The sequence below is a fragment of the Typopeltis vanoorti genome, chromosome 21, assembly GCF_054136105.1.
Source record: "Typopeltis vanoorti isolate ZY-2024b chromosome 21, IOZ_Tvanoo_1.0, whole genome shotgun sequence".
Taxonomy (NCBI): Eukaryota; Metazoa; Arthropoda; class Arachnida; order Uropygi; family Thelyphonidae; genus Typopeltis; species Typopeltis vanoorti.
In genome coordinates, this window is record NC_143569.1 from 13,187,142 (window position 1) to 13,203,277 (window position 16,136).

General features: G+C 35.9%; 1 protein-coding gene across 1 annotated transcript in view; it reads right to left on the reverse strand.

Annotated features, from left to right (window-relative positions):
- Window positions 1-16,136, reverse strand: part of LOC150094629 (double-strand-break repair protein rad21 homolog) — a 342,589-nt gene that overhangs the window by 186,394 nt on the left and 140,059 nt on the right. Inside the window, exon 7 of the mRNA XM_090411608.1 lies at window positions 6,301-6,582. Coding sequence (XP_090267734.1) covers window positions 6,301-6,582 — 282 coding nt within the window. The remainder of the gene's footprint in view (window positions 1-6,300; window positions 6,583-16,136) is intronic.

A 16,136-nucleotide genomic window follows, 5' to 3' on the forward strand; every position in this document is an offset into this window, starting at 1 on the left:
GTTATCGATGATGATGATATTCAGCCTGTATCTTTTCCAATGCTGGGTGAAGACCTCTCTCATTGCAGTAGAGTTGGGTCTACTTCTTCCATGGTGACCAACTCCATATTGTGAAAGTGTATACATAAAAAATATTTGTATGAATGATTGCATGAAGGTGAAAGACAATAACTAACATCAATGCTCTAAGTGGGATTTGAACCCGTAGTCTTTTGGCTGGCAAGTGGATATGCAAACCACTCAGCCAACTAGGCTCAGTGGTTTGCAATACACTGTTTATAATAATTAAATAGTTATTAATAAATAATTAATTCTAAATAAATATATAACAAATATAATAAATAAATATGTAAATAAATAAGTTATTGATAATAAAATAATAGAACAGATAAATGAATGATCAATAAATGAACAGATCAAATTAAAAACTTCAAAATGTTAACAGGTTATAGGCCTAATTTACTCAGAAAGACTAAACAAATATAAACAAAATTGGATAGAACATGTAAACCAAATGGCCAGTATCTGATATCCTAAAGAATTAATAAAATGTAAACCGAATGGGAAGAGAAGACTGGGTAGACCTCAAAAGAGGGTACTAAATAATTATACTAAATATGATACCAGAATAGATTATAAGGTCTAAATCAGTATTTAGTATTATGATGATGACAATACTTCAACAATAAATTTATTCTTGTTTAAGTTAAGGGATACTACATTCCATATCGTTTCTTAGCTGAATAAGAAACTCAAAGAGTTTCATGCCAAATATAGTAGAAATTATATAAAGTTCGGCGATTCCAAGCGTAAGCAAATATACCTGGATACTGCAGCAACTGACCCTTAAGGTAGTGCAAGCTGAGGCAACTCATGTCAAAGGTGGAGCAAGCTCCGAAAACTATTCTTGACATTTACCCATAATGTGAACTTAGCTCCTAGGAGCTGTATTACTGTTCTACATTATGAGAGAAGGTCATTACCCAGACCGGTTTCGGAGTGAGTAGGTAGACCTAGTTAAAACATCAGTGAGTAGGTAGACCTAGTTAAAATATCAAGTTTGTAGCGAACAGAACTTACAACCCTTCTATGAGTATTGCTGAGAGGTGTCCTAATAAATTATTAGATATATGAAAAGCCAAAGGTTTCAATTCGGCGACATATGACTTGTTTAAGTTAAGGGATATTACATCCCATATTGTTTCTTAGCCGAATAAGAAACTCAAAGAGTTTCATGCCGAATATAGAAGCTATGAACTTAATTAAAAAGATATGTGAGGGAAATATCAAGAATAATGATCGGAGTTTGCTCCACCTTTGACATGAGTTGCCTCAGCTTGCACTACCTTGAGGGTCAGTTGCTGCAGTATCCAGGTATTTACTTACGCTTGGAATCGCTGAACTTTATATAGTTTCTACTATATTTGGCATGAAACTCTTTGAGTTTCTTATTCGGCTAAGAAATGATATGGGATGTAATATCCCTTAACTTAAACAAGTCATATGTCGCCAAATTGAAGCCTTTGGCTCTTCATATAACTAATAATTTATTAGGACACCTCTTGGCAATACTCATAGAAGGGTTGTAAGTTCTGTTCGCTACAAACTTGATATTTTAACTAGGTCTACCTACTCACTGATGAGACCTCAATAAAGGTTGCAACCGGTCTGGGTAATGACCTTCTCTCATAATGTAGAACAGTAATACAGCTCCTAGGGGCTAAGTTCACATTATGGGTAAATATCAAGAATAGTTTTCGGAGCTTGCTCCACCTTTGACATGAGTTGCCTCAGCTTGCACGACCTTAAGGGTCAGTTGCTGCAGTATGCAGGTATTTGCTTACGCTTGGAATCGCCGAACTTTATATAGTTTCTACTATATTTGGCATGAAACTCTTTGAGTTTCTTATTCGGCTAAGAAATGATATGAGATGTTATATTCCTTAACTTAAACAAGTCATATGTCGCTGAATTGACGCCTTTGGCTCTTCATATATCTAAAAATTTATTCTTAATAAACTATGTACTGTATACTTAATTATCTGTTGTTATTCTAAAAACATAATCACAGTATTAAGTAAAAATATCAGGAAATATATTTTGATTTTTTTTCACATCCTTTTAATTTTCAATTTTTTCCTGCAAGCACAGAATCTGTACCAGCTATTAGTGTTTTATAAAAAATGTACCGCTGAGACCTGTTACATGGTTGCCAGTATAGTCATTTTATAATTCACTTAATGTAAGAAATCCACTTATTCCTCAATACAATATTTCAACTCATTAACATTCACCAAGTCAAAATATAGGAGCTCACTTACTAATAAAAATATGTAAAACCACCTGCAACTAATATGCACAAGCTATGAACTTAATTAAAAAAATATGTGAAGGAAATGTCACTTCTTCACTGACTGAGAATTGTCCAACCAGACATTTAACAATCAAGGTTAGTGGCTCTTTACTTGATTTACAGGATATCATTATTCATGTCATTCCATTCTAGAACTTGGGTATTAACAAATTTTCCAATACCTTAACCACACCATACTGCAAGAGCTCAGATTGGTAGGTATTACAGCATTACTTGTGGTGGTGGTAGTGATTATTATTATCATTATTATTATTATTATTATCCAGGAGTCCATGGAGTCAAATGACTCATTGTGGGAGGTCGTTTTTAGGAAACACAAAGTTTATCATACCACGCTTTGAACCCACTGACTGTTCCTGCTCCAACCAGGCAATGCATTCCAAGGTTCAACCACCCTCCATGCAAAGAAACCACTCCTCACCCTCTTGCACACAGCCTCCTTTCGTAACTTCCAGGGATTCCCACCATTCCACCAAGTGAAAGAACTCTCCAATGTTTACCCTGTAACTGCCTCTCAACAGTTTAAAAGTCTCGATCATATCAGCTCTCCTCCTTCTATCCACCAAACTCTGCAGCAGTCCACATTCCCTCAGTCAATCCTCATAACTCATATTGTACAGTCTTGAAACCATCTTTGTTATCCGTCTCTGTACCCTTTCCACAGTCAATTTATCCCCTTCAAATCCTGGGGACCAAATCTGAGAACAATAGTCTAAGTGTGGTCTGATCAGGATCTTATACAACAGAATGATAACTCTTTTATCTCTGCAGGTCAGCATCTTTCTCAGTATTGCTGCAATCCCTCTGAGTTACCCTCACCACCTTTGCAATATGCTCCCTGAATTTCAGTTTTCTCCCCAGATCTTGTCTCCCCTACCTCCTCCAGTACAGCTCCTCCAATCGAGTATGCATCCTCCCATCGATGGATCCCAAACTTAAAGACTTTAAAATTTGCTGCATTGAACCAACACCACCATTCATTTGCCCATCTGTCTAGTTTATTCAAATCCTCTTGCAGGGCTGCCAACATCAGCACTATTACTGATAACCCTTCCCAGATTCACATCATCTGCAAACAACTGAATGTCCCTTTGCAATTCATTGACAATATCATTGATATAAAGGTTGAACAATACAGGTTCCAGTACTGTGATACAATTCTACAGAAAAGGTCCTAAAAATCTAAGTGAAAAATCTTTCTTCCTTGTCACAAATTTAAATCTATCAGCACTTTGTTTGAAAACATAAATGCAGTACCAATGAAGTCCTGATCTTAATTTAAATGAACATTTGTGACCCAAAAGAAAATTGCAGAGATCATTTCTGTGGATGCATTAAAATATTCTGTATGAGAATGCCAGAGTATTTATTATTTATTAGACAGTATATTCTGATTGGGTCCACGTGTATAGCTGAGTGGCTAAACGCTTTGCAACCATATGCCTGGGAAAGGAGTGTCCTGGGTTTTCAATTCCCATCACTGAAGTGAGAAGCTTAGGATCTTTCTCAGACATAGCCGGTCTTGGGCGTGGACTGCAGGTTTTTTCTCTCCAGTTTATCTGGGGTTTTTCATCCCATAAGTAGGTAAACCAGCATTGAGAACATAATGCCTCTACAGACATAGGATACACCGGGAGGCATACGGCCAACCACCTTATCCTTGTATAACAGCTGCGGTTATAAGGAAAAAGAAACCCTCGACACTGTAAAGGTAAAAGAGGGAAAGATTAAGAAAGAAAGAAATATTCCAAATTGGTATATTCAATCTATAGAGCACACTTTGTATTTAAGGCCACAAATGGGCCTATACCAGAGAAATTCAGACATATGACTCGGTATATGCACATATTAAAAATCTGCATATACCGAGCCATCTGAATTTCTCTTTGAATTCCATTGCTTTCTGGAATGCAGCACATGTGATAAGTTTTTTGAACTAATGAAAGTTCAAGCTACATAAACAAATTATGGGGGGAAAAAACCTGTAAAGTATGTCATAATACATATTCAATTTATCATATTTTTTGATAGATAACGCGTCCCTAATGTATAACACGCACCCCCCCCCAACATTTTCATCACTCCTTTTGCTGTATAGATAACATGCATGCGCCAACTAGCGGTAGAGTTAGGAAGTACAAACACAGGATGAAGGAATTCTTTAAAAGCAAGTGCTTTGCTAGTAGCAGTGGTCAATTTTTTTAATTCAAAATTTTAGTTTTCACATTACTGGGGAGCACTGTGACATTACTACGACTTCTTTGTGTGACCCGAAAGATAACTTGAGTGGGCTGCATCATTCTCTTGTAACTAGTTGCATCAACAATTGAAAGGTAGGTGTACATTTTTTGTATTTTATGAAGTTACATTATTCCGTACACCCTGTTTTAAAATATTTCATAAAGTAAATCATTATTTGTTTATATTTTGTTATTAGATCTGAATTACTCATGGAAGACAGAAGTACTTCTCAGAGAAAATCCTACACAGTGCAGTTCAAGCTTGAAGTGGTAGAAGGTAGCAAAGGAAAAAGGGAATCGTGAAGCTGGTAGTTTGTTCAGTGTTGGAGAAAGTAGTATTCGTGAATGGCAAAAGACTGAAACAGTCCTGAGGTTCCTGTAAGTTTTGACATGCCTAGTTCTAGCACTGTGAATCTGAAGGGAGCAAAAGAGGTTTCAGTTGCTACAACAGGGCACGAAAGGTCTAACTTTACTGTGATTCTCTGCGAAACTGCAGATGGTTCAAAACTGCCACTGATCGTGATTTTCAAAAGAAAGACTGTTCCAAAAGGTTGTGATTCCAAAGATGTTATTGTCACTGCTAATGATAAAGTTTGGATAAATTCCGAGGTTATGAAATTTTGGTTGGAAAATGTGTGGCGAAAGAAAAAAATGGCATTTTTCAACCCGAAATCTTCGTTAGTGTTGGATTCGTGTAGGGCACACCAGAAAAAGTTAAAACAATTGTAAGTATTCCAAATTGGCCATCATTCCATGTGGTTTAACAAAAAAAACTCCAACCCCTTGATCTTGCAGTAAATAAACCATTCAAAGACAATTTGCAGGCTAAGTGGGATGAATATAACAAAACAGGGCAGATGAAAAAAATGTCATATAAAGATATATTTACATTTAATTGTAGAAAGTTGGGATGCCATAAGTGAAAACTGTGTTAGAAATGGTTTCATCAAAGCACAACTAATGATAAAGTTTGGATAAATTCCGAGGTTGTCACTGCTAATGATAAAGTTTGGATAAATTCCGAGGTTATGAAATTTTGGTTGGAGAATGTGTGGCGAAAGAAAAAAATGGCATTTTTCAACCCGAAATCTTCGTTAGTGTTGGATTCGTGTAGGGCACACCAGAAGAAGTTAAAATAATTGTAAGTATTCCAAATTGGCCATCATTCCATGTGGTTTAACAAAAAAAACTCCAACCCCTTGATCTTGCAGTAAATAAACCATTCAAAGACAATTTGCAGGCTAGGTGGGATGAATATAACAAAACAGGGCAGATGAAAAAAATGTCATATAAAGATATATTTACGTTTAATTGTAGAAAGTTGGGATGCCATAAGTGAAAACTGTGTTAGAAATGGTTTCATCAAAGCACAACGGAATGCAGTGGTGTCTGGTGACAATGATTATGAAGCTGAAGAAATACCAAACGAAATTTTTAACACAACTGATTCTTTCAATAATGTTCACTAAATATTAAGTAACACTTCTACCTTAGTTTTGTTATTACATTAGATTTACCTCTCATATCTTTCAAATGTATACTGCACATGTTCATTTTTAACAAATTTAGACTTTTTTGTACAGATAATGCGGCCTTTATCTATCAAAAAAACGGTATATGTATATATATATATATATATATGTGTGTGTGTGTATATATACATATATATAAATATATATATATAACCATAATCATCTTCAGACAGGATATCTTCTCTTGTGTCACATTCCTCATGAAGTGATTGCTCTTGATGTTGTAATTGTTGCTGCTGTTGTAGTAGCTGCTGATGATCATTAACATGTTCTTCATCTTGAATGTGTTCACTGGTTATTTCAGATACTTCATGTAGCTGTTCTGCTGAACTGCTGTCTATGGCAACATGGCTTAATGGTGCATCATCAAAAAGTCCTGTTGCTTCAAACAATGTCCTTCCTTCTCCTTCATCTCCTCCTCCTCCTTCTCCACTATCTAAAAAAAAAGCATAAGATAACTGATTACCACAGCAAAATTCTTAAAAGAGGACAGAGATTAAAGAAATGTTAATATAGAATATATTGGGCAAGACAAGAGGACAATTATCTCCACTTGAGAATATAAAAATAAAAATAACAGCACTTTTTGTGCATAATGAATAATTTAAATTATATCATCATTAGAATAATATTTTATGTTAAATGGCTGATATATAATGACATTAATATAGGACAGGGGTGGCCAAGCCACAACTTGTAATCAATACGCAGCTCTTTTACATATGTGTGGCTCGCAGAAATATGTTGGCTGAGCTCCTTTTTGCATCACAATTAATATAACAGATAATTAAAAAAAATTTTAAGCTTCATAATTATTTAATGGGTATAAAATGAGAGTCCATGGGATTAAAACATAAGTTTAATGTTTATGGTTAGTAAATATATTTAAGAATTTAAATGGTAATTTTAATGCTAGATTTAAGTCAGGGATTAAAGACATTTTGGATCGGCAAGGATCGCAGAGGAACTGTGGTTGAGAATCAGTAATTGTATAAGCTGGTGCTGACAATGATAGTTTTAGTGGGCATGGCTTGTGATCGTGTGTGTGGGGGGGGCTGTGTTGTAGGCAGTGAAATTAGTGAAGTCTTAATGTGATATTATCTGTGGAAATACTAGTGGGGGATGGTGGGCAGTAGATAGTGTTGGTGTAGGTGATGTGGTTCATTGTAGTTGGTGGATTGAGTGGTGGAGAGCTGTAGAGTAGGTGCCCTCCCTCGATGAGTACTTGGACTCCTTGGAGGTGTCACATAATATTTTTTTTTTTTTGCTAAAAAATTTTAATTTAAGTTTATAATACCATATTCTAGTCTCCTTCAGAGTACTCTCCATGTGAGTCAATGCACTTGTCCCAATGCTTTTTTACACTGCTGGAAACAGTTGGAATACTGTTTATGGCCTCCAGCAACTTTTCTTTCACTCCAACCAGATCAACGAATCGCTACCCTTTCATGGTTTTCTTTATTGTGGGAATAAAAAAAGTCACATGCAGAGAGAGAGAGAGAGAGAGAGAGAGAGAGAGAGAGAGAGAGAGAGAGATCGGGTGAGTAAGGAGTGGGAACAACTGTCATGTTGTTTTTCATCAAGAACTTTTGGACAGATAAGGTCATGTGGGCTGGGGTATTGTCGTGGTGCAGCAACAAATCTCCACTTCACATTTCTGGCCATTTTCATCGCACACTATCATGCAGTCTTCTCAAAATGTTGAGATAAAAATGTTGGTTCATTGTCTGTCCAGGAGGAACAAATGGAATTGTGCACAAAGAATTTGCACACAATTCCATTCACATAAAAAAAACAAATCAACCTTGTCTTGACATTTGATTGAACTTGATATGCCTTCTTGGATCTTGGTGAATTTGCACGTTTCCATTGGCTTGATGCATGTTTTGCTTCTGGATCATAACCATAGCCAAAACTTATCTCTGGTCACAACTTCTGTTCTGAAAGAAAGTTCTGAACATTAGGAATTGCTTCCTCAAATCGTGGCAAACATTCACGCGATTTTTTTTTTTGATCCTCTGTGAACAAATGAGGTACAAATTTAGCGGACACACATTTCAAAACATGCGTCCACTAAATTTGTTCAAATCTTTTATTAATATTCACTGGAATGAAGTTCATGACAAATTTGTTGCTTCAGAAACTTGCTTAATGGTCTTTTGAAGATCTTCACTGATTGCCTGGCAAACCTACAGCATCCTTAAAGGCTTGCCAAAGCATAACAATAATTTCAGGTGTAGTTTTACCCAAAAGGAAACAAAATTTCACACACACTTTCTGTTCCTTGTAGTCAGCCATCACAAAATCATCAAACTTGTTTGAAAGCACCAACAAAAAGCAGCCAAAACAATGAACTAGTTCACACAGGACGTCAATCGCCAGATTGGTGCAGAAAACTTCACACTCACAATGCCTAGCAGCATCACCCGTAACTAGAAAATGCGTGCGCACCAAGTTCAGATTCCAGTTATTTTGGTCATCCCCTCGTATATTGTCATTCACTTACAATTTAAGTGTTGTTCTTATCATGTTAATCTCTTTTCAACTGTACTGACAATGGCTATGAAACCTAGCCAGACATTCTACAAGTATTAAATAATTTTTTCCTAGCATATGTGTCATTCTGTGTCTTTATAATTTTATTAAGAAAAGGATAATAAACCATCTGGCAGTCATAGAACTACTGGCTAGAAAATGAGAGATGTTCCTTCAAATTGTCAATATGAACTGTATGATGAGATTTGGTATTAAAAAAAAAATGATTAAACCTAAAAAAAAAAAAAAGCTAGACTAGTTTGTCTGACAACAGGTACATTTTATCAAGAGCATGCTTATTTTATATAAGAGTAAATAGCTAAAGATATAAAACATATCACAGTAAACAAGACAAGAACACAATAGGTGGAAAGTGAAACAAACAATGAACATATGAAAGCAGGTGTACATTGATGTTGTCCCATTGTACAATGTGATGCATATCATAGTCAAACTATGTAAATGTGAGATTTTACAAGAATGAAGACCAAATTTGGTGTCCAGCACCAAACAAACAAACAAAAAAAAAATACAATCCATTCCTCCTGCACAACTCAAACATCATAAACACTGCAAGAGCAAAACTTCTACGTCAACTTATATACATAAAAATATAAAAATCCACAACTAAGTAGCAAAAAACTTATCTGAATCTGGAATATCCTTGCACAAGCCTGCCAGCAAACCACCACCACCACCTGGTATTCCAAAAACTGTGATATATGCATTCATAATGGAAATTTTCCCATTTTTAACCCACCTTTGGCAAGTCAAAGCTGCATAGTCATTCTTCAACCCCCTCCCCGCCCGCTGGAGGCAATGTTACTACTTTGGTTATACATAGATCTGATCCTAATGAAATCTATCACTCTGAAACCCAAAGTGACATTTACCACATGCTGTTTCAAATAAGTTTTCTCTTAGTATGTGATAAATTCCACTTCTTATCATTTCTGGTCTTTTCTCCTTCCAATCTATTTCTCCATAGTTGAAGCCACCCCATGATAATCACTCAACCCTATACTCATCACATTAATTTGCTGATGCATATCTTACACATCTTCACTTATCCTCTTTGCCTTCAGCAGTAACAAGCTGTATACTGCATCCAGTTGACTTCTATCTTGTACTAAGTTGGCTCAAAATGAACTGCCTTCCATAACTCTGTCTTCTTGATAATCTCCTACTCTTTTTGTCTATCATCAGCAGTACTCCTTCCACATCATATTTTCTCTTTCTCTCTGTCCTCCTTGTAATAGAGACATTAGTCAGACTTGGTTGACAATAAATGAACAGGATATGGTAATTGGGAGACATCTATAGTCAGAAATGGCTATCAAAAGGGTGAAAAGAAGAAAGAAAAGATGTTGTAAATATTGCACCAACAAGTGCAAAGATGTCACTTGTTGGTGCAATATCTAGCAATGTTGCACCAGCAAGTGACAAAATTTCCTTCCTCTTATTCTGATGCTTCTGGACTTAATATACACAAACTACAGTATCATTTTGAGCCCACTACTTTTATACTTTGTACTAATTATCTCATTTAATTTCGTTACCTGCGAGAATGGATCCGCATTTTTTTGTTCACTCTCTCTCTCGACTCATTGGTGCCTGCATACACACACAAACCCACCTACCCGCAACTTCATCGGTATCCCTGATTTGCACTTGACACTCTTAGTGAACAATGCTTTCAACACCTAACTCCAATTCCATTTAAGTGCCATCCATCAACCTTATATAAGTTCCTCCATCAATCAAATTCAGTCCACAAGTCAAAAAAATTCACTCCATTCCTCCTGTACAACCTATACATTGCAATCATGGACTTTCTCTCAACTTGCCTCTATCATACCATGGCAGCAGAAATATAATCTTTACATTCTCCCTCTTCTTTTTTTGCTTCTTTCAATAACTATTTCATATCTTCTCTCAATAAATACCTTCTTATTTCTTCCTGTCAACGTGTTCTATAACATCTAAGTGATCCCTAAACTTTTTTGGACACTTTTGCAATATTCTCTCTAAAACATCAACTCCAATTCACAGTCACTTCTAAATTCTACTATCATCAATTCTCTTATGTTGTTGTAGTACAGCACAAAACACATTCCTGCCATGAACATATTAACAACTGTCCTCCCCAGCTTTGTATTACCATCAATAACATTAAAATACAAATTAAACAGGCATACCTCCAGGCCAGAGACTTCCAGCACTTCACTGGCTACCTGCATTCTTCTGGATTCTACTCTGGCATATACTAATCTTTAATGTCTATTCCCCAGCTTCACACCCATCCACATTTGCTCCAATTTACATAATGGGTATCTTGCAGTATCATGTTAAATGCTTCTTACAAAAGTCAACAGTATCATGGTGAAGCCATTTCCTTTATTTAACTTGACTCTCACTTTATTAAAGAAGATATGTAAATTACATATCTTCTTTAATAAAGTTGATTAAAGATAGAATTCAGGAATTGATAGATTCCTGAATTCTATCTTTAATCAACTTTTCAATATCTTAATGACCACTCCTGAGCTAATTCTTCTTTTCTTTAGCAATAACCATTTGGAAAGAACCTGTAAGGCAAGGCAGATCAAATCTCTCCATTTCTTTCTATCCTCCCAAATTCTTCCTTTAGCATTTTCCACATACAAAGTGATCACTCAATAACTCAACTATGTCTTCTGCTTCTCTTACCTTGTTACCATCCATAATCATCCTTCCTTTAATTTGCCACATAAGGTAGGAACTGTTTGGGATTTACTTCAATTTTCTTAGCTAATATGCTTTCATAATTTGATTTTGTCTTCCTTAACATGCTGGTCTGTGCTTCGTACTAATCATGAGCCTGTTGATCACTTTTGTATTCCTTCTTCAATATTCTCTCTTTCTCTCATAGCTCCTGGTTTTCCTTAAACTACTTTCCTTTAACATTCTCCTGATTACAATGCTTAACATATTTTTCATGGCAGGGCACTGCTCCAAAATAATAGAAATGCAATGGTTTCATCCATTTGGAATGTATGTTGATGTAAGTAATGAAAGCCAGTTTGAAAACTGAAAGTAGGCCACAATAATTTACACAAAATGAATTAAATAATCTAGTAAGTGACTGAGATTTAATCCATGAATTCATGTGATCCAGGAACTTTATTATCTTAATACATATGGTCTAAGAACAAATTCATACCAGATCACTACACTACATTCACTGATGTAGTGATCCTAAGGTTTTTAGCTTATACCTTGATCATCATGTTAGTTCAAAAAATTGACAATGCAGACTAAATAATAACTAAAAATTTCAAGTAGTTTAACTAAATGAAAGGTAGTTTGATACAACCATACTTGTTTAGGTTGGGATAGTTGGTCACAGCTGCAGTAGATTTGAGGAAAAGCCTCTCAAATTTGTACCAGGTACAACCAATATCTATATATCAGAACAACAGGACTACATCTGATTCCACCACTATGGCCTCTCAGGATTAGCAGACTACATCCTGGATGCCCGGAGCATGGTCTGCTAATCTGCTGTAGCTCTAACCAACTAAAGACTTTAAGCCAGAAGTATCTCTCCTGTTCTAGTTTTGTTACTGAAGTGTACCACCAATGTATATGTCTGTGATACCATTGTATTAATCCCTAAAGATGAATTTAACTTTGTCAAAATGTAGGAAGTAATAATTAAAATTTCTAGTTATTATTTAGTCTATGTTGTCAACTTCACTAATGTAGTGCAGCAATATTTCTGAATGTTTCAAACAGGTCGCTCACTAACTCATCCAAAATTTCTTTCCAGCTTTTGTTCATTCTAGTCACTTAAAGAGACATATGAAATTCTTAAGCTTCTCCTTGAAAAATTGAAACATAAAGAATAGGCATAGTTAATTTGTGGAGATTTGAATATTCTCTGAACAAACTTTTAGGAACAGAAATTTGATTACATAAAAATGCCATTCAAAAGAATTATAAAACCGAAGGAAAATTCACGTAAAAAGCTTTCTTAACATAGAATTTTCACCTAAGTATTATAGGCATTGTCAGTACAAGATCACAGAATGGTAAATCACAATTAAACATTATTAGGCAATTTTAAAAAGAACCACCTAAGTAGCTAATGTAATATATATATATATATATATATATGGGGTGCTTAAGGGTCAAAGCTGTATAACTGAGAGGAGACCTCCACATACCCTTTAAAGGAATGCGGAGAACCAACTAGGGCTTCTGACCTAATGTCCAATCCTCACCTTCTCGTGGTGCACCCTGTTGGGTATCTACTTGGATACTGAACGAAAGAGGATGGGCTGGCAATTTGGGATTTAGCCGACCAAATTGTATTCGTATTGGTTAAACCAAAATAAAAAATGATGGTACAACATGACAAAATTTCATGCCGGCTGGGGCGTCGCCTGGTTAAACAAGGCTCCCGTTGTTTTTGCCAGGGAACCTGGGCAAACAGCGAAAAGTCAGCTACTGGAACAAATCTGAAAACAAACCCCAACTCAACATCACCAGAGTTAAAGATCGGTACTATCAACGTAAGAAGCCTGAATGGCAAAGAAATGGGGCTAGGTGAGGAATTAGATAAGTACCAGATCGACATAATAGGGGTGACTGAAACAAAAAAGACCAAAACTGGTGAGATGTTTCTGAGCAATAAATACAAAATGTTATATTCAGGCAATGACAATCAAGGAAAACAAGGAGTAGCCATAGTATTCAACACAAAATACGAGGCTAATCTTCTTGAATGGCAGTCAGTCTCAAGTAGAGTAATGTTGGAAAATATGAGAATGGGGAACTGGACAATGAGACTAATTTGTGCCTATGGTCCCACAGAAGGTTCTACTAAGGTAGAAGTGGAGGAATTTTTTGATGCTTTAGAAAAAGCAACTGACACAATGAAAAAAGGAAAAGTTGGTCCTTGTTGGGGATCTAAATAGCAGAGTAGGAAATGATTGTGAGACATACAAAAATATTTTGGGAAAATTTGGAGAAAAGAGCAAAGCTAATAATAATGGCAAATATCTGTTGGATTTCTGCTCAGGACATGGACTGGTTATTACTAACACCATGTTCCAACATAAAAATGTGCACAAATTCACATGGAGAGAAGAGACTAGGAATAAGAAAAGTCTCATTGACTATGTTATTGTTGATAGTGATGTTTTCTCCCTGGTGCAGGACACCAGAGTGTACAGAGGATTTGAAATTGGAAGTGATCACTATTTAGTCTTGAGCAGGATAAAATTGAATTTCATATTGAAAATAATAACAAGTAAGAAAGTTTTAAAGCGAATAAAAGTTGAGCAGCTCTCTGATGTGAACTGTAGACTAAAATACAGAAAGATTATTGAAAAGAAAATGAAAGAGTTTGAGAATAGGAATCAAACCTTGGAGATTCAGTGGCAAATTCTGAAGAAAACATTGATTGATTCTGCCAGAGAGGCATGTGGTGAGGTTGTGTGCAAGGATAAAAATAATCAGAACTCCCTGGTGGACACAGGAAGTTAAAGAGGCAGTGAAGGAAAAGAAGAAAGCAAATCAAAAGTTCCTGGCAAATAAGTCAGCTTTTACTCTTACAGAATACAGAGACAAATGTAAGAAAGCTAAACAGTGTGTAAAACTAGCTAAAAAAAGTCATGGGAGGACTTTGGCAAGAATATAGAAAATAAATATCAAGAAGGTGGCAAAATATTCTGGAGGTTGTTGAAGAAGCTTAGGAATGGAGGAAAGAGTGCTGTAAAAGGAGTGACAGATGATAAAGGTGACACAAAAACAGGAGAAAAAGATATCCTTGAAGTATGGAGTAATTACTTTGAAAAACTGCTAAATGAAACAAGCAGTGATAATAGCACAGTGATAAAAAACACTGACCAGGCATGCAGTCAGGAATACATATCCATACTTGAAGTAGAAAAAGCTATCAAAGGCTTGAAATGTGGAAAGGCAGCAGGAGTAGATGATATTCGACCAGAAATGCTGAAGTATGGTGGTATAAAAGTCTTACAGTGGCTGCACTGCATAGTTCAGAAAGCCTGGACAGAGGGACAAATTCCCGATGATTGGAGTAGAGCTCTCATAGTACCCATATATAAAAAGGGAAATAAAACTGAATGTGGGAATTACAGAGGTATTTCCCTACTTAGTGTTCCTGGCAAGATCTATGCAAGTATACTTGAGAAACGGTTGAGAAGAATTGTGGAAGAAAAGCTTGGTGAAGAACAAGCTGGATGATTCAGGCCAAATAGAGGCTGTCAGGATCAGATCTTCACTTTACGACAAATAGTCGAGAAAGCATGGGAATATAACAAAGATTTGTATTTAAGTTTTGTCGATTTGGAAAAGGCATATGACAAGGTGCCAAGAGAGAGAAGCTATTCAATACGCTGCAGTTATATGGTGTCAATGGGGCATTATATCAAGCAATACGTAGTCTTTATTTGAGTTGTAAGTCAGCAGTTAGAATTGAAGGAAGTACAGGAAGACAGTTTAATGTTAAATCTGGTGTGAGACAAGGATGTAAATTATCCCCTCTGTTATTCAATAACTATATGGATCACATTATGAAGGAAAGTGGTATTAAACCTGATATCAAAATTGGAGATGTTAATGTCAGCTCTTTGCTTTAGGCGGATGATGTTATACTGCTAAATAAATCCACTACAAGTCTGCAAGATTCTCTGACTAAATTGAATAGCTGTTGTAATAGATATGGTATGAAGGTCAGCAATAAAAAGACAAAGACAATGAAAATAGGCAGAATCATTGAAAATGTCAACTGTGTTGTGAATGGAGAACCTGTGGAACAAGTAAAATATTTCAGCTACTTAGGCACGATTTTTACTGAAGATGGTAAATTAAATATAGAAATAGACAACAGAATCAGCAAAGCTGATATGGTGGGAAGTCAATTGAATAAATTCATATGGAATAAGAGAAATTAGTCAGAACACTAAATTAGCTGTATACAAGACAGTGTTCAAACCAGTTTTAACTTATGGATCTGAGAGCTGGGTGAGAAGTAAAACACTTGACCAAAGACTAGAGACTGCAGATATGAGAGTCCTGAGAAAGATTAGAGGCGTGAACAGATGGCATCAATGACAATATCATATTAAAAATGAGGATATTAGGAAAGAACTTGACATTGTCAGCATCCAGGAATGCGTTAGCAGTGCTAATCTCAGATGGTATGGTCACTTAAATAGAATGGGAGAGGAAAGATTACCAAAACAAGTGTTCTCTGCCAGGTTGGCAGGAAAACGACCCAGAGGAAGACCACGATATAGGTGGATTGATACGGTACAAAGTGCCTTAGATGTTAGAAAAATAATATCTGATAATGTTGCGGTCTTGACAAGTAACAGACTGATTTGGAGGAAAATTGTAGATGGGAAGTTAGTAATAATGTAATTTTTTCATGTAGTACTGTCA